At 39.2% G+C, this 26,281-nt stretch overlaps 1 protein-coding gene across 1 annotated transcript in view; it reads right to left on the reverse strand.

The window, feature by feature from the left end:
* dhx30 (DEAH (Asp-Glu-Ala-His) box helicase 30) overlaps positions 1-26,281 on the reverse strand; it is an 89,685-nt gene that overhangs the window by 11,921 nt on the left and 51,483 nt on the right. The window contains exons 12-15 of the mRNA XM_072570118.1: positions 19,565-19,771; positions 16,776-16,857; positions 15,517-15,710; positions 7,318-7,477 (exon numbers count right to left, since the gene is read on the reverse strand). Of these exons, the coding sequence (XP_072426219.1) occupies positions 7,318-7,477; positions 15,517-15,710; positions 16,776-16,857; positions 19,565-19,771 (643 nt within the window). The remainder of the gene's footprint in view (positions 1-7,317; positions 7,478-15,516; positions 15,711-16,775; positions 16,858-19,564; positions 19,772-26,281) is intronic.

Consider the following 26,281-nt stretch of genomic DNA (forward strand, 5'->3'; position numbering starts at 1 on the left):
CTGTGTCTAGGATCACAAATTAATTTTGTTTAATACATTTCAATATAAACATCAAAAATAGGAAAGGGAGTAAGCTATTCAGCCCTTTAAGCCGGGGCTTCCATACAAGATAATCATGGCTGATCATCAACTCAGTACCCTGTACCGGCTTTGTGCCCCAATACCATGTGATCATTTTAGTCCTAAGAACGGCACCTAACAACATCTCAGCCTCACTGCACCATGGGCCAGCTTCAATTCCACCCTCGGGCAACTGTCTGTGTGGAGTTTGTACGTTTTCCCTGTGTCTGTGTGGGTTTCTGCCTGGTGCTCTGGTTTTGTCCCACAGTCCAAAGATGTGCAGGCTACGCGAATTCACCATGCTAAATTGCCCATAGTGTTCAGACATGTGTAGGTTAGGTGTGTTAGCCTTGGGAATGCAGGGTTACAGAGAAAGGGTAGGGAAGTGGTCTGGATGTGGTGCTGTTTGGAGGGTCAGTGTGGACTTGTTGGGCCAAATGGCCTGCTTTCACATTGCAGGGGTTCTATGATATATCTTTAAAATATTTAAGTAAGTTTTGCCCTCAACTATTTTCTGTGGCAGAGAATTCCACAGGCTCACTACACTCTGGATAGCAAATTTCTCATCTCAATCCTAAATAGCCTCCTCTATATCCTTGGACTATGACTCCTGATTTGTACTCCCTACTTATCAGGAACATCCTTCCTGTGTTTACTCTGTCAAATTCTGTTAGAACTTTAGGTTTCTATGAGGTAACTATTGTGAATAGCTGGGAGTCCGAGCACTTGTCCCTGGTACCCCACTAGCTGCCACTTGGGGAAAATGACCCATTTATTCCTACGCTGTTTCCTGTCCCAGCCGGTTCTCTATCCATGTCATATACTATTCCAAAATATCATGCACTTCAATTTATACACTCCCCTTTATGGGATCTTATCAAAAGTCTTCTGAAAATCCAAGCAAACCACATCTGCTAGATCCCCCTTGTCAACTCCATTAGTTATATCCTCAAAGATTTCCTGTAGATTTGTCAAGCATGATTTCTTTTTCAAAAATCCATGGTGACTCTGTCAATTCTGTCACCCAAATGCCCTGATAGTAAATTTTTTATGGTGGATTCTAGCATTTTCATTACTAATGATGTCAGGTTAACCAATCTATAATTCTATTTCCTCTCGACCTTTTCAAATAGTAGCGTTATGTTAGCTACCTTCCAATTGGAGGTGGACATTGAGGAAGGTTACCTCAAAGTAAAACGGGATCTTAAAGTCAATGGGGCAAGGGCTGGAGATGGAGTTTAATTTAGATAAGTGTGAGGTACTGCATTTTGGAGGGACAAATCAGGTCAGGACTTATACACTTAACGGTAAGGTCCTCGGGAGTGTTGCTGAACAAAGAGACCTTAAAGTGCAGGTTCATAGCTCCTTGAAAATGGAGTCGCAGCTGGACAGGGTGGTGAAGGAGTGTTATAAAGTTGAAGGCGTGTACTATACCTTTAAGAGACAGCGAATGCTGGTCTGAACTGACTGAGCAATTACAAGCACCTGTGTATATGACTAGATGGCAATCCCAGAGTGTACTGGAAAATTGAAAATATATAACATTTCACTGTGAAATAGATAGCTGAGTTTTGGTTGCTGTTCTGACAACAATTTGAATTTAACCAGTTTAAATTATGTCCCTGGATACTAAAACCCAATTGAGTTTGAATTTATTCTTTTGCCAACATTGAACCAATGAGACAACCCGATGTTGGGGGTATAAGAATATAGACATTTTGAAAATTGGGGAGAGCAACTGCCATAGAGAGAGAGAGAGAGCTAACTGCCAATACAACATCTTGCTCCCCAAGAAATTGGGAAACACTCTCTATCAAAAGGTACCTTTTCATATGAAACATACTCACAATAAAAAGAAAGACAACAACCCAGAAAGATCCAGAGTGAAGACACAGAAGAAGACAGCAACTGTGTGCTTTTGAAATTAAGCTAACGTAATTTTAATAAGTGTATAATATTGTTATGGAGTTAGAGGCAGATAGTAAGCAGGTACGAAAAAGGGGGGCTTGGAGTTGTGAATAGTTGTTGTTTAATATTCACTTTTAGAGCTATACCCTCAAAAACGTCCTGTAGATTTGTCAAGCATGATTTCTTTTTCATAAATCAATGATAAATAGACTTAATTAAATAGTGAAAATTAGGAGTTCTCTGTCACTCATATTTAAACAGATTACGAGGTGAGCTTTTCTGGGTGTTTGGGTTAATTAACAGATTAGTTCGCCTCTGTGTAGTAACAGATTTGGGGGCTCATCATCCCAGATTTGGACAGATCCAGTTAGGGAATTGGGCAGTTTGGACAGATTTGGGATACGAGAGATCCCAACAGATTTGAACACTTGCCAATTAGTGTTCTAGATTTTTAAATAAAAGTTAGGTGAAAAAATTTATTTACTTTTGGTTACTTGCGATTGGTTAAATTAAAAGTGAGTGAAATAGCTCTTAACATTGCTAAAGAGGTTCTGGGTGCTTGGTTTAATTAACAGAAGGGTTCACCTCCATGTCATAACAAGGAGGAATTTGGTATGCTTGCCTTTAAGAGCTTATGCTCAAAATGTTGACTCTCCTGCTCCTCAGATGCTACCTGACCAGCTATACTTTTCTAGTACCACACTTTTTGACTCTATCTCCAGCATCTGCAGTCCTCATTTTCTCCCTTATTGGTCAGAGCATTGAGTATAGAGTTGGAAGGCTGTGTTGTAGCTAGACAGGACGTTAGTTAGGCAATTTTCGGAATATTACATGCAAGGATGTTTGAAACTTGAAAGGGTTCAGAAAATATTTACAAGGATGTTGTCAGGGTTGAATGGTTTGTGCTCTAGGGAGAATCTGCATAGACCAGGACTATTTTCTCTGGAGTGTCGTTAGCAAGAAATGTAAAAGGAGACCTGAAACGTTTCTCTCAATGTGCAAATCAGTAGAGATTGGTAAAACCATACATGGATCCTTAAGGAGCACACAGTTAAAATTATAATGGGGAATGAGGAAATGACAGAAATTAAATAATTTGCATATACTTTCATGGTAGAGAGAGTACAAAAAAAAATCAGAAAAAATATGAAAAACCTAGGGTATAGCAAGAATGAGGAGCTTAAAGACATGAGGGCAACTTTTAAAAAGTACTTCAGAAATGAATAGGACTAAGTGGCGATAAATCCCCCGTGATTTATCCAACCCATGATTTGAAAAGAAGCAGCTGCAGAGACAGTCGATACATTCATAGGAATGCAACTTGGGCATTAGCACTACTCCACCATTCAGTAAGATCTTAATTCATCCGATTATGGTCTCCACTGCACTTTCTTCTCTGTCCCCATAGTCCTTTACTACCTTGTCTAGCAAACTTAAAACCTAACAGCCTTGAATAAATAAAATGACCCAGTCTCCACAATAAGAGCAATCCACAGATTAACAAACCTCTAGGAGAAATAATTTTTCATCTTCTCTGCATCAAGAAAGACCTTTTATTCCTAAACTCCTAATTTTAGTATTCTATATTCTAGAGCTATGGAGTCACACAGCATGGAAACAGACCCTTCAGTTTAACCAGTCCACACCAACCATAATCCCAAACTAAACAGTCCACTTCCCTGCTCTTTGCCCATATCCCTTCAAACCCTTCTTCCTCACATACTCATCCAACTGTCTTTTAAATGTTGTAACTGTACGAACATCCACCACTTCCTGTGGAAGTTTATTCCACACATAAATCACTCTATTAAAAAAAAGTTACCTCTAATGTATTTTTTAAATCTTTCTCATCTCACCTTAAAAACATACTCCCTAATCCTGAAAAGACACCTGCTATTCACCTTATCTACACCTCTCATGATTTTTAAAAACTCCATAAGGTCACCCCTCAACTTCCTACATTCCAATGAATAAAATCCCAGACTATCCAGCTTCTCCCTATAACCCAAACCTTTCATTCCCAGCAACATCCTGGTAAATCTTTCATGAACCCACTCTAGCTTGACAGTATCCTTCGTATGGTGACCAGAACTGGATACAGTACTCCAGAAGAGGCCTCACCAAGGTCTTGTACAACCTTAACATAACATCCCAATTCTTATACTCAACAATCTGAGCAATGAAGGCAAGCGTGCTAAATGCCTTCTTAAATACCCTGCCTACATGTGACGCAAACTTCAAAGAATTATGTACCTAAACCTCTAGGTCACTCTGCTCTGCAAGACTACTCAAGGCTTTACTTTTAGTTGTCTAAGCCCTGCCCTTGTTTGTTTTACCAAAATACAATACCTCGCATTCATCCAAATTAAACTCCATCTGCCAGTCCTTAGCCCATTTACCCAATCAATCAAGATCTCTTTGTAATCTTAGATAACCTTCTTTATTGTCCACCATACTACCAATTTTGGTGTCCATCAGCAAACTTATTAACCATGCCTTCTATATTCCCATCTAAAGCATTTATTTAATGACAAACAAAACTAGACCCAGCACTGATCCATGTGGAACACTGCTACTAACACACCTCTGGTCCAAAAAACAACCTTCACCACCACTCTGTCTTTTGCCATCAAGTCAATCTTGTATCCAATTGGTGAGCTCACCCTGAATCCCATGTGATTTCACTTTGTTAATCAATATACCACGCAGATCCTTGTCAAAGGCTTTACTAAAGGCCACGTAAACATCGTCTACATCTCTCCTCTCATCAATCCTTGTGAGACAAGATTTTCCTTGCACAAAACCATGCTGACTATCCCTGAATATTCCTTTCCTCTTCAAATACATATAAATTCTATATTTCAGAATCACCTACAACAACTTATCAATCACCGAAGTCAGAGGAAGAATCTCCCTTGTAAAGTTCTCTCAAGATTTTATATGTTTCAATAAGATCACCATTCATCATTTTTCTAAACTCCAATGGGTAAAAGCTCAATTTGTTCAACCTTTCGCCCCAAGAATGAGTCAACTGAACCTTTTCTGAATTGCTTTGAATGAAATTAAATCCTTTTTCAAATACGGCCAACAAAATTGTTTGCAGTACTCCAGATGTAATCACAACAAGGCCAGGTGGAGCTATACTAAAATTTATTTTTAATGTTCATGACTACATAAATTCTAGAACAGCTCACAAGGATTGGAAGATGGCAGACTTGTGCCCATTATTTAAGAAAGAAGGAAGAGAGCAAACAGGCAGCAAATAGGGCGAGCAGCCTTTAAGAAAAATGCCATAATCTATTGTTATAGATGTGGCAACAGAGAACTTAGAAAATCATAATATGATTAAACAGAGTCATTGCAGATTTAAGAATGTGTTTGATAAACCTGTTAATGATATAGCTGGTTGGATAGATAAGGGGAACCAGTGTTGAATTTCATTAAAGCATTTATAGAGTCATAGAATCAGAAAGATGTACAGCACGGAAACAGACCCTTTGGTCCAACTAGTCCATGCTGACCAGATATCCTCCAATCTAGTCCCACCTGCCAGCACCCGGGCCATATCCCTCCAAACCCTTCCTATTCATATAACCAAACAGATGCCTTTTAAATGCTGCGATTCTACTAAGCCTCCACTACTTCCTCTAGTAGTTCATTCCATACACGTACCACCCTCTGAGTGAAAAAGTTGTCCTTTTGGTCTCTTTTATATCTTGCCCTCTCACCCTAAACCTGGACTTCCCCAACCCAGTGAAAAGACTTTGTCTATTTATCCTATCCATGCCCCTCATGATTTTACAAACCTCTATAAGGTCACCCCTCAACTTGCGACACTCCAGAGAAAACAGCCCCAGCCTATTCAGCCTCTCCCTATAGCTCAAATCCTCCAACCCTGGCAACATCCTTGTAAATTGATAAAGTTTCAAAGATTATTGTACAAAATTAAGGATTGAATATAACAAATTAGTATGCATTGAGGTTAATGGATATAAAACACTAGGAATGAATGAGCCATTTTCAGCTTGGAGAAAGTGAGGACTGCAGATGTTGGAGATCAGAGTCAAAAGTGCACTGGAAAAGCACAGCAGGTCAGGCAGCATCCAAGGAGCAGGAGAATCGACGTTTCAAGCATACGCCCTTCATCAGGAATTTTCAGGGAGGATTAAATGAACCATTTTCAGGAGTTGTCAGGCTGCAATATTTGCAATATTCTAGGGACTGGAAAGATCAGTAGTTAGGCCTCAGATATTTACAAATTATACTGAAGATTTGAATGAGGGGGCTGAGTGCAAATATTCAAGTTTGCTGATAATATCAAGTTAGATGGGCAAGTAATTGGTGACATTGATACCAAGAAGTGACAATGAGATTTGGACAGGTTCAGTGAATACGCAAGAACATAGCAGATGGAATACAATTATCCACTTAGTATGTTTTGAATGACAAGAAACAAGGAAACGTTTCCAATGAGACGAGACCTAGGTGTTCTTGCACACCAATCTCAGAAAATTCATATACAGGTATATCAAACAATTAGGAAGTGAAACAGTATATGAGGTTCTGTTGTCAGTGTTGGAGTTAAAGGTAAAGAGGCTAATTGCAATTATTTAGGTTTTGATGGAAGGATTCTTGCTGCATAGTGGCAGTGTCTCGACCTCTAAACTAGAAGACTGTAGTTCGGATCCCACATGTTCCAAAGTGTGTCATGGCATATTTGAACAGGTTGATTAAAAATGCTCACCAGTTATTATTCAGACTACACCTGGTGTAATACATGCAATTTTGGTCTCCTCATGCAAGGAAGGATATACTTACCCCAGAAGTAATGCAATAGATTCATTAGACTAATTGTGTGATGAGGAGATTGTGGCCTGAGCAGAAATGGGTTGACTAGTTCCATATTTCTTGTAGTTTAGAAAGAAAGACAGATAACCTAAATGAATCTTATACAAGTCTTAAGGTTTTTGTCAGGTTGGAAGCTCAGAAAATGTTCTCTGACTGGGAAATGTAGAGCAGGGGTCACAATTTAGAAAAAGGGGGTCAATCTTTTAGGTTGGAGATGAGGCAAATATAATCACTTAAAGCATTACAAATCTTGTGACTTCCCTAACTCAGAAAGCCACAGTTCTTCAATCATTGGGTAAAATCAAGATAGACGTTAAATAGATTTTTTGGTGCTAAACGAATTAAGAGATAAGCAGATGGTGTAAAAGCTTGAGCTGAGGTAGCAGATGAGCCATGATCTTATTGAATGAGAAAAGGCACAAATGGTCTACTCCAGCTCTTCTGCTCATAGAAAACTAATTGGTCAACTCTAACATGTATACTTGCGGCTGTCCAACCTACCGTGAATGAAGCGGAGGCTTGGGCCATATAGCATGTTCTCTTCTAGGTACTCTTTCTTGCAGTCCGCATCCCTCTCCTGCAGGACTTTCTTCCAGCCTTCAACAGCTTTAATAAAAGCCACATGATCACTTCGGCTGTCCCCACTCAGACATGCTTTTGCCTAAAGAACAAGGCAGAATCTGGATTTGTACAGGGACTTGCAAAGATTAGAGAAGTTGGGATAATTCTGGGATGACCACCTTATCAATCAAGAACATAGCTCTACCTTAAACACACTCAATGACTTGACCTCCACAGTCCTCTGTAATGAATTCCACAAATTAACTACCCTCAGGCTGAAGAAGGGTCATCCCTTCATTCTGAGGTTGTGTCCTTAGGTCCAAGTCTCCTACCAGTAGATACATCTTCTCCATATCCACTCGATGCAGGCCTCTCAGTATTCTTTACATTTCAATCAACCCAAATTCAATCCACAATCACTCCTCATATGACATGCCCTTCATTCCTGAGATGACTCCTCTGGACACTCCAATGCAAGCATATCCTTCCTTAGATACAAGGCCCAAAATTATTCACAATAATCCAAACATAGTCTGACCAGAGCCTTATATAGAGCCTCAGCAATAAATCCTTGCTCTTGTATTCTAGTCCTCTTGAAAGGAATGCCAACACTGTATTTGCCTTTCAAACTGCCAAGTGAACCTAAATGTTAACATTAATAGAATCCTGAACTAGGACTCCCAAATCCCCTTATACTTCAGATTTCTGAAACCTTTCCAGATTTAGAAAATAGTCTATGCCTCTATTTTTACTATCCAAGTGCATAACCTTACACATTGCCCCACATTGTAGTCCATCTGCCACTTCGTTTTCCACTCTCAGCCTGTCCAAGTCCTTCTGCAGCCTCTGCTTCCTCAACACTAATTGGTCCTCCATTTATCTATGCAATTTACAAATTTAGCAACAGTGCCCTCAATTCCTTTGTCTAGATCACCAACGTATAACGTGAATAGTTGTGGTTCTATCAAATTATGGTCACTGCCCCGTGGAGTTCTTCACCTTAATCTCCCTAATCACATCTGCCCATTACAAATCACCAAATCCAGAACTGCCTGTTCCTAGTGGATTCTACCACAGTCTGATACATTCCACGAATTCACAGAATCCCTACAGTGTGGAAATAGGTCATTTGGCCCAACAAGTCCACACCAACTCTCTAAAGAACATCTCACCTAGACCCATTCCCCTACCCCAAAACTTGACATTTCCCTAATACAAATAACCAACATGTCCCTGAACATTTTGGTGAATTTAACATGCCAATTCACCTAACCTGCACATCTTTGGACTGTGGTAGGAAACATACGCAGACACAGGCAGAATTAGCAAATTCCACACAGACAGTTGCCCGAAGCTGGGATCAAACCCAGGTCGCTGGTGCTGTGAGACAGTAGTGTTAATCACTGGGCCACCATACCAGAATTCTATGAATTCTTTTTGTTGAGGTCCGCTACTAATCTAATTTTTCCAGTCCACCTGCGTATTGAAATGCCTCATAATTATGGTAATAGTGCCTTTCTTCCCCACATCCTGAATCCTCGGAGGTCTGTACACAACTTCCATCGGGGTCGCTTTTTCTTATGAGGTTCCTCAACTCTATCCACAGAGATTCTACACCTTCTATCTCAATAGCATTTCTCGCTATCGATTTCTTTTCATTTCTTACCAACAAGGCAACACCCCCAACTCCACCCTGCCCTCTGCCTGTCCTTACAATAGGACGTAGACCCTTCAAAATTTAGTATCCAGCCATTATCCCATTTCCATAGCAATAATTGACTTTACCTTGGTGAATGACCAAGTGAATCAAAAATATTGGTACAGGTAGTTCTTCTACAACGTGATAGTAGCATTCTTGTGCAACCCCACATTAAGCACTGTTTCTAAAGCATAATTTTTCTGTATAGTGTTGGCAATGTAATAGCGTTACAGCAAACATACATATTTAAAGTTTGTGCTCTAGAAACAGTGTCCGCAATTCATCAATCGTGATACAGAAATGTGCGTTAATGAAACGCATGTTACAGCAGAGCGACCTGTATTGTAGAAAACAACAGGATTAACGATTCAGAGGAAAGGTAGCAGAGATTACAGTACAATTGCATTTTATATCTGGTTTGAAGGGGAGAACAGAGGGATTAAGGCCATTTAAAATTTAGAAAAGGGAAACTGTGTGGCTATAAAAACAACCAGCTGAAATGAACTGGAATGTTAAACTAACAGGTAGATCAGTGGACAAGCAGTGACAGACTGGGCTACTTCCAAATACTGAGAATAAGCACATTCCTACTATAAATAAAAGCTCCAAGGGATGGACTCTCCATCCGTAATTTACTAAAGTAGTTAATGAGAAGATCAAAGTTGAGGAAAAAGCATACAATTGCGCAAAGGTAACAGGCAGGACAGATGACAGGTCATAATACAAGAAAAGGCAGAGAATAACTCAAAGGTTAATCAGGACTAATAACTTAGAGTATGCTGGAAAGCTGGCTAGAAATGAAAAAACAGATAGCCAAAGTTTTCCTAAAAAGGAAAAGGGGAAGTAAAGTAAGAATGGGAGTTAATAGTTAATGGTAAACAAATTACAGGTGTAATCAATAAGTATTTTTCTTCTTTCTTCATGACAGAGGATGCAAAAATATCCCAATAAAAATGTAAATTTGGAGGTTGAATGGAGAGTGGAACTTAGTGAAATTATAATCACTAGGGAAGTAGTACTGAGTAGTCCGATGGTCCTGCAGGTTAAGCCAAGTCTCTAGATCCAGATGGAATTCATCCTAGGGTCTTAAAAAGAGGTGGCTAATGAGATGGTAAATGTGTTGGTATTAATCTTTGAAAAATCATTAGATTTAGAATAAGTTTCATTAGACTGGTAAATAGCAAATACAACCCCTCCATTTAAAAAAGGAAGAAAGCAGAAAGCAGGAAACTATAGGCGAGTGAGCATGATGTTGGCCATGGAAGAACTGAGGAGTTTATAACTGAGCACTGGAGGAACTCAGGTCATGAGGAAATTCTGCTTAATTAATTTACTGGAATTCTTTGAAGCATTCAATGCAAAGTTATACATTTTGGTGTAAAAAACTGAAAGTAAGAGTGTTATGTAACTGGTGCTATATTGGATAATATGAATGTAAAAAGAGATCTGTATGCCCTTGTGCAACAGTCAATGAAAATCAACAGATAGGTGCAGCAGACAACCAAGACGACAAATAGTCACTGCCCTTTGTTGCAAGAGGATTTGAATCCAGAAGTAGAGTTACCTTACTGCAGTTATAAAGGGCTCTGATGAGACTTTACCTGTGTATTGTGCGCAGTTTTGTTCTCCCTTCCTGAGAAAGGATATACTTATCAATGGAGCACAGTAGAGGTTCACTAGGCTGATACTAGGATGCAGGGCTATCCTATGAGTAACAATTTGGTTTGACTGGGGGCTTGTATTCATGAAAGTTCAGAAGAATGGGAGGAGATCTGGTTGAAACATAAAATTCTAACAACTGGGCCGACTAGATGCAGGGAGCTAAAAACAGAAATTGCTGGAGAAAGTCAGCAGGTCTGGCAGCATCTGTGGAGAGAAAGCAGAGTTAGCATTTCAAGTTAATAAGTTTGCAGATGACACCAAAATTGGAGGTGTAGTGGACAGCGAGCAGGGTTACCTCAGGTTACAACAGGATCTGGACCAGATGGGCCAATGGCCTGAGAAGTGGCAGATGGAGTTTAATTCAGATAAATGTGAGGTGCTGCATTTTGGGAAAGCAAATCTTAGCAGGACTTATACACTTAATGGTAAGGTCCTAGGGAGTGTTGCTGAACAAAGAGACCTTGGAGTACAGGTTCATAGCTCCTTGAAAATGGCGTCGCAGGTATATAGAATAGTGAAGGCGGCATTTGGTATGCTTTCCTTTATTGGTCCGAGTATTGAGTACAGGAGTTGGGAGGTCATGTTGCGGCTGTATACAACATTGGTTAGGCCACTGTTGGAATACTGCGTGCAATTCTGGTCTCCTTCCTATCGGAAGGATGTTGTGAAACTTGAAAGGGTTCAGAAAAGATTTACAAGGATGTTGCCAAGGTTGGAGGATCTGAGCTACAGGGAGAGGCTGAACAGGCTGGGGCTGTTTTCTCTGGAGCATCGGAGGCTGAGGGGTGACCTTATAGAAGTTTACAAAATTATGAGGGGCATGGATAGGATAAATAGACAAAGTCTTTTCCCTGGGGTCAGGGAGTCCAAAACTAGAGGGTGAGAGGGGAAAGATATAAAAGAGACCTAAGGGGCAACGTTTTCACGCAGAGGGTGGTACGTGTATGGAATGAGCTGCCAGAAGAAGTGGTGGAGGCTGGTACAATTGCAACATTTAAGAGGCATTTGGATGGGTATATGAATAGGAAGAATTTGGAGGGATATGGGCCAGTGCTGGCATGTGGGACTAGATTGGGTTGGGATATCTGGTCGGCATGGACAGGTTGGACTGAAGGATCTGTTTCCATGCTGTACATCTCTATGACTCTATAAGTCCAGTAACCCTTCTTCAGAACTGATACAGGGACATTTTCTCTGGTTGGGGAGTAGAGAACCGTGGACACAGCGATGAAGAAAAACCTATTTATTCAAAGAGTAGTGAACCTGTGGAATTCTTAACCACAGAAGGTTGTGGAGGATAGGTCACTGAATATATTCAAGAGATAGACAATTTTTTTTTAGATTTTAAAGGTCTTCAAGGAGTATGGGAAGGAAACACAAATATGATACTGAGATACAGAATCAGCTACGATCATACTGAATGACAGAACAGGCTCACAGAGCTGAATGGCCTACTCTTGCTCCTAGTTTCTATGAGTAACATGCACTGTGGAAGCATGTTGACATTCTGAACTTACATTTGCAGAAGATATTCGTCAAGGTTCCACATATTAAGCAATTATGCAAAGCAGGATCGCTGTTATATGGGGTAATAAAACAGTTTCATAAACTCTCACTTGGGTTTGCAGTGTGATAAATTTGCATAGGCTAGAAACCACATATCTCGACACACAGGACCCTATTTTACATAGACAAAATGAATTCATCCATAAATTAACTCTTTTCCATTAAAAAAAGGATCACTGAAATTGTCAACCTCTGTTGCATCCCCATTACAACACCATGACCAATCAGAATCTATTTGCCTTTTATGAGAATTAAAATTGACAATTAACTGTTCTCGGTGCATTTCCATGCTAATGATAGCCCATCCCAACACCCTCTTCTCAAGCCGATCATTCACTTAGGAGAATTTAAAAACTTATATTTTGAAATAAAAAGCCTTGAAGATCAGAGGGTTGCAACTGCCAGACACACAATAGTAAAGGCTGACAATTATAAGCTGATCCATAAAATTAAACCTTTATCCTATCACCCCCAGAAAAAGGATACAGTATGGGAGATTGAAAGACAGTAGCCAGAGCAGAGAAAGGAAAGTGAAAATCAAAGGTCTAAGTTTTTCCACTGTAATAAAGTAAGGCATCTTTGTTTCGAATGCTTTAAGTTTCAAGGGAAGCCAATGGGACTTATTGTGGTTCATAACAGCCTGAAAAGGGACCTCAACAGGAAAATATAATCGATCAAATTAAAGCTTTAACCACATCTGGGAAATCAGAGGCAAATACTACAAGGAACATCTCTCAATTTGTTTTAAAACAATGCAGCTAAACCCCTAACTATATTAAAGTATACAGGAGTCACTCAAACTCTTTTGCTAAAGGAAGATTTAATTTCTTTCCAGAGAGTTCAATGAAAGATAAAGTATTAGTAAACAGAGTTAGTGGACAACGTATCCTGGTTTCATTGTACAAACTGAAATTGGAGTCCAACTTAATTTCTTAACTACTACCACAGGTCCAGATGTTATGAATTTCTGGATAGAGTTGACTACTCCTGGAATGACAACTCAGTGAATCTCAGGTTGAAGGAGTTCTGCAGTGCTATGACATGAAAAATTGAGTCTGATGAGTTAGGGGGAATACCCTCAGACCTACACACAGAAACCAGATGCACAAATACACACATATACCATAAGCATAAACATATGTGTACACCTCACACATAAACATACACCAATATTATGTGTGTTGTGTGCACTGAAGGCTGTTTAAAGGAGGTTTACTTGATTGTTTTTATATTCAAGTACTGTGGATCCTTGAAATCTGAAATAAAAACAAACTACTGAAGAAACTGAGCAAGTCTGGCAGTAACAGAGGGGAGAAGAACAAAGTTAACATGAAGTCTGATATAACTTTGTCAGAATGGAACGGGGCTAGAAAATAATGGTTTTTATACTATTGATGAATGGGGAGAAGGAACAAAACAGATAGTAAACACATCCAGAGCAAAAGACATAAGGAGTGCTCATGTTAGTGGAGAATAGATACTGTTACAAAGTTGATGCTGAAGGTTTGAATAATTGAAAATAAATTGGTTTTGCTGAAAGTAACCCCATGTAAAATCAGTGGGGTGGGGGGAGAACAGCAACCAAATAATGGAGTGCAGTCAAACTCAGAAGTTCCTGAGCTTAATGTTGAGTCCTGAGACTGTAAAGTGCCTAAGGAGAAAATTAGATGCTATTCTTCCAGCTTGCATTGAGCTCCACTGGACCACTGCAGGCCTAAGACAGAAAGGGGATTAGCATGAGGTTAACACAAGATTACTTGATTAATACCTACAATAAGTGGGTTATCTTATGAGGAAAGATTGAAAAAACTGGGTTTATTTTCACTTTGGTTTACAACAGTGTTAGAATAAATACTTGACTGGGTGAAGGAAGTGAATGTCCTGTAGCCAAGTTTGCAATGACACAAAAATTGGTGGGATGCAAGTGGTAAGGTTGACAAAGGCGGATATAGACACATTAAGTGAGTGGTCATAAACCAGGCAGATGGAACATATGTGGGTAAATGTGAGCAAGATTAGAAAAGTTAAATATTATTTAAATGGAGAGAGACTGAAGAAAGCTACTGCACAGGGGGATTTGGAGAAGTCATATGTAAATCGCAAAAGCTTACATCTAAATTCAAGAGGTATCAGGAAAGGCAGATGGAGTGTTGGCGTTTAGTTCAAAGTGAATGAATATAAAAATAGGAAAACCTTGCCAAAACTATACAGAGAATTAATTAAATCACACCAAGACTACTCTGCACAGTTTTAGTCTCCTTACCCAAGACAAGATGTACTGACATTCAAGGCAGTCCAGAGAAGTTTCACTATGTTGACCCCAGGGATGGAGGGATTTTCTTATTAGGACAGGTTGAGGCTGTAATCATTGGAGTTTAAAATAATGAGAGCCAACCTTATTGAAGGATACAAAATTCTTAGATGGTGGTATGAGAGGGTAGTTGTGGAAAGGTCGTTTCCTCTTGTGGAAGAATCTAGGTACAGAGGGCATAATCTTAGGATTAGGCATTATCCATTTAAGAAAAAAAATGAGGAATTTCTTCTCTTGGGGGTTAGTGAATAGGTGGGATTCTTTATCACAGAGGGCTGGAGAGGCTGGATCATTGCTAACACAGAAATTTTTCATCAGCAACAGAATCAATAACCATGGAGGAAAAGGCAGGAAAGTGGAGGTGAGGATTATCAGATCAGCAATGATCTCATTGAATGGCGGAGCTTGGGCATAGAGATATTTTTTTTTATTAAAGAGGGCCATAAAAGAGGTGAGGGGTGGGTGGCATAATGGCTCAGTGATTAGCACCGCTGCTTCACAGTGCCAAGGATCCAGATTCAATTCTAGCTTGGGCCACTGTCTGTGTGGAGTTTGCACCATTCTCCCTGTGTCTTAGCATGTTTCTGCTGGATGCTCTAGTTTCCTCCCATGGTCCAAAGATGAGCAGGTTAGATGGACTGGTCTGCAGTGTCCAGAGATGATAGGCTAGCTGAATTAGCCATGATAAATGAAAGGTGGGGCATATAAAACAGTGGAGATCAAAAAGAGTAAAAAAAATCATTCCTTCATCAGCTCCCCCAGTACCTTTAACATCAGTTCATACCTATACACCATCACAATCAAGGAAATACAATGATATGCTACATTCCACATCACAATAACAAGAAAATAAAAGATACGCTCAGATAGATTTGCATCATCATTTGATCTCTTTTCCTACCTTCATAACTTCAGACCTGTTCAGCAAACTGTTCACAAATGGATCTCGAGTCAGACATGCAACAACTGTTAACACGGGGGACAGACAGCGGAAAATGGAGGCCATGACGATCGCCTTTGCTAGCCTGGGGTCTGTGGAGATGTGGGCCAGGCGCTGTCCGAGGGAAGTGAGAGATTCATATTCATCAAGTACCCCTGCAGTAAGACAGGAAGGGAGAGATACTGTTGAGTTTACCTCATGCATTTCTCTTGGTAATACTACTAACATCATATATTACTGAAGTGTGTTGGATCTGATGATAATAATTAATACTTCTTACATGTGCAGCATTAGAATCAAGAATTTCTCTGTTCTCTATTGTGAAACATATTGACTGAAACAAAGCTTAATTGCCTTAAGTTTCACTCATACATGTAACTTTGCCTTACTAGACCTTACAATGTGAGAGAAATTTCCAAACAAACTTGTGGTCCCCTGACATTCAAATCCTCTTGAAAGCCTCATTGTCACTTCATTGATGTCAATTTCAGTACCCCAATTCTGGCAAAGATCCAGACTCAGGACAGACCAGAGATCAAAATTTGGTCCTTTAGTTCAGCATAGCTTAGGAATGAAACTGCACTTACTCACTCACTTAATAAAAATATTCGTTTTGAATTAATTTGTAGTTGAAAATGACAATCACAAAATCCACTCCAAGCATGTTGTGATGCTGAAGGAGAAAGACCTGTATTGGTGGCGCAGTTTGACCTTCGGGACAACATACTGACTTGGCAGTGGCAATGTTTTAACTAATACACTGCGAGTAGAATTTTATTTTAAAAAGTCATGAATGAGCTCAACTGATTTTATTTTACAGATGGGATTCCTCTTGATGCTGAGACCAATTCTAGTACAATCCTCAACTTCCATTAGTACAGCCAAGACAAGCAGAATCTCTCATTCTTCATGGTAAAAGGCTCATTGATCCCTGAAATGGGTTGAGAAAGCATGGCTATGTCCTATCCAGTACTGCACAAAACTGCACAGGGGTCACATTTTTAGTGGGAACCCTGATCAACATTAATAAAACCAACTCAGCACAGGATGGAAAGTCAATCTGCAAAGCTCCTGGTCAGTATGACTTAACATTTCATTAAGTCTTCTGTGCTATTAAGATTAATGTAGAGGCCTAATTATGCAAGTTCTTTCCAAGACATGTTCGAACATGTTTTGCAATCCCTTCCTCAGTGGCAAATTTCCAGACTCCTTGCACTCACCTATCTCCTGTAGTACCCGCACAGCCTCATTGACAGCTTTAGGATTTGGACTATTCATTGCTTTTGACAGAAAATCTGAAGCCTGAAAAATTAAAGCGGGTGAGTGAGAAAGAGACCAAATTGGAAAAAAAACATTAAAGACTCTGTTTACATTTCCTCAAGTAGATAAAAATACTTGCATGTATTCAGTACTTTTCAAAACACTAGACATTCCCAAAGTACCTTACAACCAATGAAGCATTTTTTGAAGTTTAGTCACTGTTATAATGCAGGAAATACAGAAGTCAATTTCCACAAACAGTAATGTGTTAATGGCTAGACAATTACTTTTTGTGACATTATAGAGGTAACTCCCATACACCTTTTCTGAAATAGTGTCATGGATTCCTAGATGTCCAGTTGAGCCTGCAGACAAGGCATTGGTTTAACATCTCATGACAGCGCAGCACTGCAGTGTCAGACATGGCTGTTTTGCTCAATGTAAAGTTTACCAGGATGTAAAGTTGGAACCTTCTGATTCAGAGGTGGGAGATACTGGTAAAAATTATTTCACCATACAGCTATACACAGGATTAGTGGACTACACTGAAACAACCAATCTAGATGAGAATGGGAGCATTGTGGCAGCAAAACTCAAGTTTAGCACTCCTATGCTATGGCCTGAAAAATCAACCATGATATCTTCTAAGATCATCATTGGATTTAAATGAGAAACATAAATTCAAGTGTTGGTTCCTGCAGATGCCCTTGGTTAAGAGAGACAAACAGGGTTAACATTGTCAGTCCAAGGTCAGTCTTCAGAACAGAAGAGGGGTGGGAAAGTACTTGCAGATTCTTTTTGGGTTTCATCTCTTGTCTAATCTCCTTATTCTCTTCTAACTGTCAACCTCTTCCCCATGTTTTAATTTTCCTTTTACCAATATTTACCTATTTCCTAAGTTATTATTGATTTTGCTACCACTGTTTCTAGGTGGGCATTTTAATGTCTTAAAGAACTTTCTGTAATTAAAAAAAACCCTCACATTTTTGCTTTGCATAGGGGAGATGTGGCCCCCTCCAATGGTGAATTATGCAGAGGCCCTAGAAAATATGTAATGGAGAGCCATTGGCATTCAGTTTTCTGAATAGCCTGAACAAGTTGGGACTTTTTACTGTGGAAAAGCAGTGACATTTGTGATATTCTGTTGAATTTTCTTAGGTAATAAAATGTTTTCACGAGTAGTCATGCTAGATAGATTAGAGAGTTCCAGAGAGACAGATATAACTTAATCAACTATTGAACTAAGCGTGAGGTACTGCATCTCACAACTGTCAACTTCTGTAATGAGTAGGCAATACAATCAGTGTCAGCAAATTCACAATAGGTATTCAAAGGAGATGGGATGAGAAACTGAATATGACCAAGAAAAATTAATTTTATATGCGATAAGTGAAACCTGGGGTATGTCTCCAGTTATTTGGATACCTTTTAAGGTCTGATGAATGCAAATGTCCCAAATTGGCCTAACTTTTTTTTTAAGCTTGGGGTTTCAGTTTCTCTAAGGAAAAGGTGTGCCAAGTAGTGTGGGTGGGTCATAATTTACAGACACAAGAACAGGAATGGGCCCTTCACAGCATTATAAACATATCTTTTATTTAATTAAGACATACCTGATCTGGGACACAGATCCATTTACCACCAATTGCTCAATGTCCACTTACTTTACAAAATTCTTTGATCTTAATTCTAAAAATCTCAGATGTCCAAGCACTAACAGCCTTTTGGAATAGTGTTCAGATTTCCATGAGTCTTCAGGTGAAAAGGTGCTTCCTAATTTTACTCATGAATGGGGTTCAGTATTTATTGAAACAATGAACAAGAGGAAATACTTCTGTTGCATCTACTTCACCAACATCCTCAATTTAAAGACCTCAAATACTTGTCCCTCAACTGTCTAAACTTTAGGATGTAACATCAAACAAGAGATAGGTTCATTGCAGGAGCCAGACTTTTCCTGTCCAATTTAAATGTTACTGCAGAAAAATGTCCCAAAATATTTTGTAACAGGTGAGTCAAAAACTAGACCCTGAATTAACAGAAGAAACACTAGGAGGAAAAACTCGGCCAATGCCTTTCAAGAGCACAACTGATTTGAAGCAGCTTATGGAGATGGAGAAGCTGAGATTTGCAGAGATCAAACCAGAAAGAAACAGTTCAGTTGCATGTACAAAGAAAGGTTTATGCTTTTTTTTGGTCACAGAGAAGGTCAAGACATGAAAAGGCCCAGCCAGAAATAGTGGAAGAAAAACCAATAATAACTTAGAAAATTGATAAGTATTTGTTAAAGAAAAATAAAAACATTGTGAAGTGGATGGGATGGGAAGAAAACATTAGATTAAGCAAGGGAACGGAGAGTCAGCAAACTATTTGCCCACCTCTTTCTCTACACAGATGCAGCTGGACTTGCTCAGTTTCTCCAGCACTTAGTTTAATTGAATCAACAGGGACAAATACAGGCCATTCTGTTAGAACGCATGTTTTGTTAATGCGAATTTGCTATAATACGATTGATGAATTGGGGATACTGTTTCTATATCACAAACTTTTAAAGATCGTATCGGTAATAACGGGATTCCAATAGTATAAATGGTGCTGCTATTACGTGATTTTCTTATAATGCGGCGTTGCACGGGAGTGGAACTACTACATTATAGCTGAAACAACTGTAGGTTAATGGTCTTCTTTCACAGCTGTAATCCTATAGAAGAAAGATGAAAGGAATTCCAAAAAGTAGTGAACCACCACAAACCGTAATGTCAGGAATGTGGACTTTGGACTGCACCACGATGTTCTCTAGAGGAGTGCGCATGATTTCTGGGATTGGAAAGTCATCCATTTTCTCCAACTTCTCTTTGCTGAACAGATGGTAGGCCGTACCTGGCTGGCAGCGGCCCGCTCGCCCACGCCGCTGCTTCACATTCGATTTGGAAATCCAAACAGTATTGAGACATGAAACCTGCAACACAGAGAAATAAGCTCTACTACCCAGCATTTACTTGTTCTGAGATTTACAAAGCTTTAAAATTCTCGCATTGTCCTCACTGCCACCTTTTATGCCTGTTCTCATTAAAATCAATGCGTGCTCTCTCTCGCTCTCATGCTGTGTGTTCCCCCAGTACAACCCTCATCTCGACTCCCATAAGGGACTGCAACCTGCAGCAGATATTGCAGAAAAATTATTTAACTACCCACTGTTAGATCTGACTGGATCACAAACAACATAAGCAAAATAACATGGGTGCTGAAAATCTTAAATAAAAATCAAAATGGTTAGGAATACTCAACATATCAGGCAGACTCTCTGCAGAAACACCATTACCATTTTAGATCTTTCATCAGAACACGGGTAAGAGAAAAACGTAACAACTTTTGAGCATGTGAAAACGTTGCAACATATAGGTGAGTTTTCAGGAGTCAGTTGCGTCCTTCTCCACAGTTGTATGGTAACACAGGACCTGACCCTCAACTAAAAGGGAAAAACTTAGTTGACCTCAGCCCCGCCAATCTACTTGTCAACTGCATCTGCCCATGACAGTGTCAGAAGGAATCACCACTGCACAGCCATTGAGGAGAAGACCACCTGCCTTCAAAGCATGAAAACCCTCCATTGTATTGACTGAGTTTGAAAAGTGCTCCCTTAAACAGCCTACTTGCACCAATGCACCAAATTGTCGTTCATTTTGCTATGGTTTTGACGTGGTCATCAAGCGCCCTCTGTTGTGTGGCTAAGGAATTCTCGAAGACGGATTTCAAAAGGATAGTTTACTTTGCTACTGGACCATGGAAGAATACTGTAATACTGATAAGCCTGTATGTGCTAATTAGTAAGAAAAATAATGACAGTGACAGCTCAGCCAAGTTCAATGGATGGATTTCACTCATATTTCAATTACCTCTTTACAGTGAAATGGCCACTGGACCACAATATAAGCATACATTCCAGGGAAACACAAAAGTTGCAGAGTTTAACACAGACAACTGGGAGACAGTCACCAACGGCCAGTTCTAGTTACTTAGAAGAACATCAGAAGAGTTAAGGAAAGACTGGCTAAAATGACCAAAGAAAACAAGCCATGATCCTATACTTCTTCAGCCTTCAACTGCAGTAAACGTTTTAGAGACTGCCATGCCAAAGCGGGGCTCCTGAGCAACACCAGACAACAGAATTGATGAGTGAATCGCCTCAAGATGCAAGGTTGCCAGAATTACATTGAGTGAGTGTACGACAATATTGATACTCTGGGGCTCCACATCAGTCTTAAAAATACATAGATCCAGCTTCAAAGCATATCATTAAACCTCTGTACTAAAAGAACAGTAGATTGTTGTTCAGACTTTTGTACAATCTACTGTTCTTTTAGCACAAAAGTTCAATGATGTGCTTTGAAGCTGGATCTTTGTATTTTTTAAAACTTTTGAAGCTTGTTTGTCATAAATTCGATTATGGTTGATCTGTACAATTTAATTTCATTCATAAATGGCCTACCTCAAATGCTTTATACTTTCTTGCTCTGGTTTCCCATCTGAAAAAACTACTGAATATTTTAATCATTTCAAACCCCTTTCTTCAATCAGCCCTGAAATTTCAAATTAAGGTTTAATCAGAGTAGTTTTGACACCCGACACTGGTTCTACACTGGAATGTACATATGAACATGTGAATTAGTAACACTCGGTCCCTTAGTCTACCAATTAGTAAGATCATAGCCGATCCAATTGCTCCAACTCCCTCTCTATCCCCAATAACTTTTCACCCAATGCTCAAGAATCTTTCTATCACTGCTTTAAGTACATGCAGCAATTCTCTTTCCAACATATTTTGAGGAAAAGAGTTACAAAGAGTCACGACTCAGAATCTCTTTCCCCTTATCTCACTCTCCACATGCAACCTATCAAGATCTCAACTAAGTCACCTTCCACTTTTCTAAACTCCAACATTTAGAAACAAATCTTTCCTCATAAGATCACCCATCCAATCTAACTGTTTGTATGGTAAAAATTCTGAGGACTGCTTCAAACATTTTTACAACCATCCTTAAATAAGGCAACCTATACTGCACACAGTATTCTGGATGCGCCAAATCCTGTGTAACTGAAACAGAACCTCCCTACTTTTGCATTCAATTCCCCTTGCAATAAAAATAAACTTTACTGATTACCTGTTGTAACTTCATTCTAATTTTTTGAGATTCATGCACTAGGACATCCAGATTCCTTTGCATCTCTCACATTTAGATAAGATGCTTATCATTTTTTTTAATACAAGTGTCTATGAATAAGCAGAGGAGATAGCAAATCAAAAGGCAGCTAGCAAAATGCACAGAAAGGTGGGTCTGCATTGTTACTAAAAATTGCTAGATGTCTTCTTCATTATTACACAGAGATTATAGATGGGGGCATCAACTAACAGGATCACATTCCACTTAAAAGACAAATTACAGTCCAGAGAACAAACTTGACTCATCGCAATTCAACCTCAATTAATTGCCAGCATTTCAGTATCTAATTGTTTCTATTATGAAGTTGAAGGCATACACTGTACCTTTAAGAGACAGCGAATGCTGTTCTGAACTGAGAGCTTACAAGCACCTGTGATGCTTCAAAAGCAGTCCCAAAGTGTACTGGAATTTTGAAAATGTATAACATTTGGCTGTGAAATGGATACCTGAGTTGACAACAATTCAAATTTTGCCAATCAGTTTAAATTATACCCCAGGATACTAAAACCCAATCAGGTTTGAATTTATTGTTTTGCCAACATCGAACCAATATGAGATGATCCAGTGTTAGGGATATAAAAAAGGCAGGCATTTGAAAATTGGATAGAGCAACTGTCATCAATACAGATCCAAGAAATTAGAAAACACTTTCTATCAAAGGTACCTTTTCACATGAAACACACTCGTAGTAAAAAGACAACAACACAGGGAGATCTTCAGCTGGAAGACGACGGCCGCTGTATGGTTTTGAAGTTATGCAATTTTAGTAAATATTTTATTGGAACAGCATATTGTTATAGAGTTAGAGGCAGTTAATAAGTAGTTAAGAGAAAGGGGGCTTAGAGTTGTGAATAGTTGTTGTTTAATGTTCACTTTAAAGAATAAATTTATGCTATTTTCTTTAAATAGTGAGGGAGGTCTTCTATCAGTCATATTTTAACAGATTATGAGGCAAGGTGAGCTTTTCTGCATTTTTTATTGTAATCAACATTTTTCAGGAATATATTAACGTATCAGTGAAGTGATTGATTTGGTTGAGAGCATATTCAATTAAAATTTTCAGAAAGGGATTTAGCTGCATAGATTATATTAGATTAGATTCCCTACAGTGTGGGAACAGGCTCTTCGGCCAAACAAGTTCACACTGACCCTCCGAACAGTAACCCAACCAGACCCATTTCCCTCTGACTAATGCACCTAACACTGTGGGCAATTTAGCATGGCCAATTTACCTGACCTGCACATCTGTGGACTGTGGGAGGAAACCAGAGCACCTGGAGGAAACCCATGCAGACAGAGGGAAAATGTGCAAACTCCACACAGACAGTCACCCGAGGCTGGAATCGAACCTCGGTCCCTGGTGCTGTGAGGCAGCAGTGCTAGCCAATGAGCCACCATATCACCCCTAACCGTCTCACACTATAACATTTTTCTTAATCAAAACTGCTAACCCCCCTCCCCCGCATGTTGTCTTTTTGTTTCCTGAACATTGTAAACACTGGAATAGTAAACATCTAATCCACTATTTTTGAGCCAGGTCTCAGCTAGTCTAGTTATTTATACCTGTAGCTTATCAACCTCATTAGCCATCTATGTTTCCACACATACACTCCAAGACTAATTTAGATTTCTTAGTACTTTCTATGGTCTCATTTAACTAATGCTATATAATTTCTAAACCTGGCTTGGTGACATACTGTGAATCGTAAGTTTGGGAAATTTATGAATAGTTCCTCAGACACTTGGGCTTGCAATGTGACATGTTTACTGTTATGGAAGGTAGATATTTAAAACACACGAACCTATTCTTTGTGGATAGAATGAATAAGTATGCATATTATATATTTTTCAACTCAATAAAATAGGTGATAGTCATTCACTGGTTAATTTCTCAGGGCCCTGACCAATCAAGATCTACCTCCCTGGTTTAAACATTAAGCAAAGCCTTGCAGTTAACTATCAATCACCAATTACCTGTTAAATTCACCACATACTTAAATTGGAAAGGTTTATAGGGCAATGGAGAAAATGGAAATGGATCTAGTCAGATATTGCCTTCAAAGGGGTATTATAGACATAATGGGCTAAATGACTACCTGCTATGCTGCAGTATTCCATGACTGTGCCTATGGCTACAAATGCATCAGAATTTGCACGCAGGGTTTCTGTTCCAACTATTTGCAATAGGATATGATAAACAGCATAGTAACAGGCCATTAGGCCACAATGTCAGTATTTATGCTCCACTTGAACCTCCATCACCTTTTCTCTATAGTTCTTTTTCTATATTGTTACACTTTGATGGGACAGCACACTGGAAACCAATCCCCACCATTCTGAAAGCCATCCTAAAAAGGTAAAAATTCTCAAATTTACCAATCTTTTAGATCCAGGTTGACAGAAAACATAGACCAGGGTTCTAAACTTAAGAACTACTATTTATTACATGTAAATAGATTCTAGCTATAGCTACCCAAGTATGAACTGTAAAAACATAACTCTTCGAATTAAAAGCTATCCTTTATAAAACATCTACATACACACTGACATAGACTGATGAAAAAAAGGCATTTTAGGACACACAAAACAGCTGGTTCACATTTATAAAGTCACTGCCATGTTGGTTAAAAGCCACAGCTCACAGCAACTGATATAGGGAAATAAACTAGGTTTCTTGAGGCTTGCAGGATAAAGAGTTACTCTTGCCTATTCAGAAATCCCATGGCTTCTGATGGAAGATTCATACCCATAAGTTGTTTCAGTCTTAACAGCCAAACACATAGCTGTTGATAGGCAAAAAGCCCTTGTCATCGACAACTGACCAACATTCCATAGACCAATCAGCTACTTATTGCCAACTGAATCTTATTTTTGATCTAGCTCATCTACAACTGACCTTCTCCATTGCTTGAAAAAAAAACAGCAGTAGAAACAACACTTACAAAAGTACCAATAATATATTTGTAAAAGTGTAATAATCCACTCTACAATCCTTGGTTCTTAAAACAGTCTTCTTACCATTTCAGTCCACAGTTAAAAGTACACAAAATAAAAAGTAGTCTTTATAATATTTACATCATAACTATGTTCTCCCCTATCCCATCTCAAATGCATTATGAACTTTCTCTTCAATTTTGTTTCTCTTCTTGCTCCAACCAATTGGTACTAATTTCCATACTTATCATTCCGTGGCTGAAAATGTGTCTTTTGAATTCCCTAATGGATATAATGGCCTGGATTTTCCACTGGTTAGACAATGCCCAAACTCTAAAAGAATTGTTTGGGAAACTGAAATTTCTGCTGTGCAATTCGCCTATGCCTGCAAACCTATTAAGATCCTGGATCCTTTGCCGATTTGTACTCTGGCAAATCATCTTCCCATTTGGCAGCCTACGACCTGGTACCTGGTACCTACCCCCACCCCACCACATTCTCTCTCTCTAACCACACCATTAAAATCTACCAGAACTGTAAAGTCCTTCATCCAGTCATTCCTCAGTCTTCTTTTATTTCAGAAGAAACAGACTCAAAAAGCACGGAGACCCTTCAGTCTAACTCGTCCATGCCAACCACATCAATCCAAAGACGAGCAGGTTAGGTGAATTGGCCATGCTAAATTGCCCATAGTATTCATGGATGTGTAGGCTAGGTGCATTAGTCAGGGGGGGATCATAGGGTAGGGGAATGGCTCTGGATGGGTTACTCTTCAGCGGGTCGGTATGGACTCGTTGGGCCGAAGGACCTGTTTTCACACTGTAGGGATTCTATGATTTTTCATAATGTGACAACCAGGAAAACATACACCTAAGTGTTATCTTACTAAGGTTTAATAGTTTAATTTCCCTTAACAATACTAACAGGCTAGAAATAAAAACCAGGTGCTTGGCATTTTTTTAAAATGCTATGGCGATTTTACAGTGACTGGCTCGTTTTGTTTCTCTACTCCTTCCAAACTTACACCTATCATGTACAGTAATAAATTAACTCCCTGATTCTGATTCTAAATCCAAATTGTTAATATAAACTGTAAACAGCAATGGCCTCACAACTGATTCTTGTGAAAAACCACTTGCCATATTCTGCCAACCTTAATAGCTATCCATAATTCCTATTCTCTTTTCTGTTTTGAAAAGAGCTAGAAACCTATTTTGTAACTGTGGCAGATGGTGAAACTTGAATTCAGTAAAATCCAGAATTAAAAGGTATTCTAATAGCAACCATGTAAGCACTATTGATTGTCACTCAAA

The sequence above is a fragment of the Chiloscyllium punctatum genome, chromosome 5 (assembly GCF_047496795.1).
Source record: "Chiloscyllium punctatum isolate Juve2018m chromosome 5, sChiPun1.3, whole genome shotgun sequence".
Lineage (NCBI taxonomy): Eukaryota > Metazoa > Chordata > Chondrichthyes > Orectolobiformes > Hemiscylliidae > Chiloscyllium > Chiloscyllium punctatum.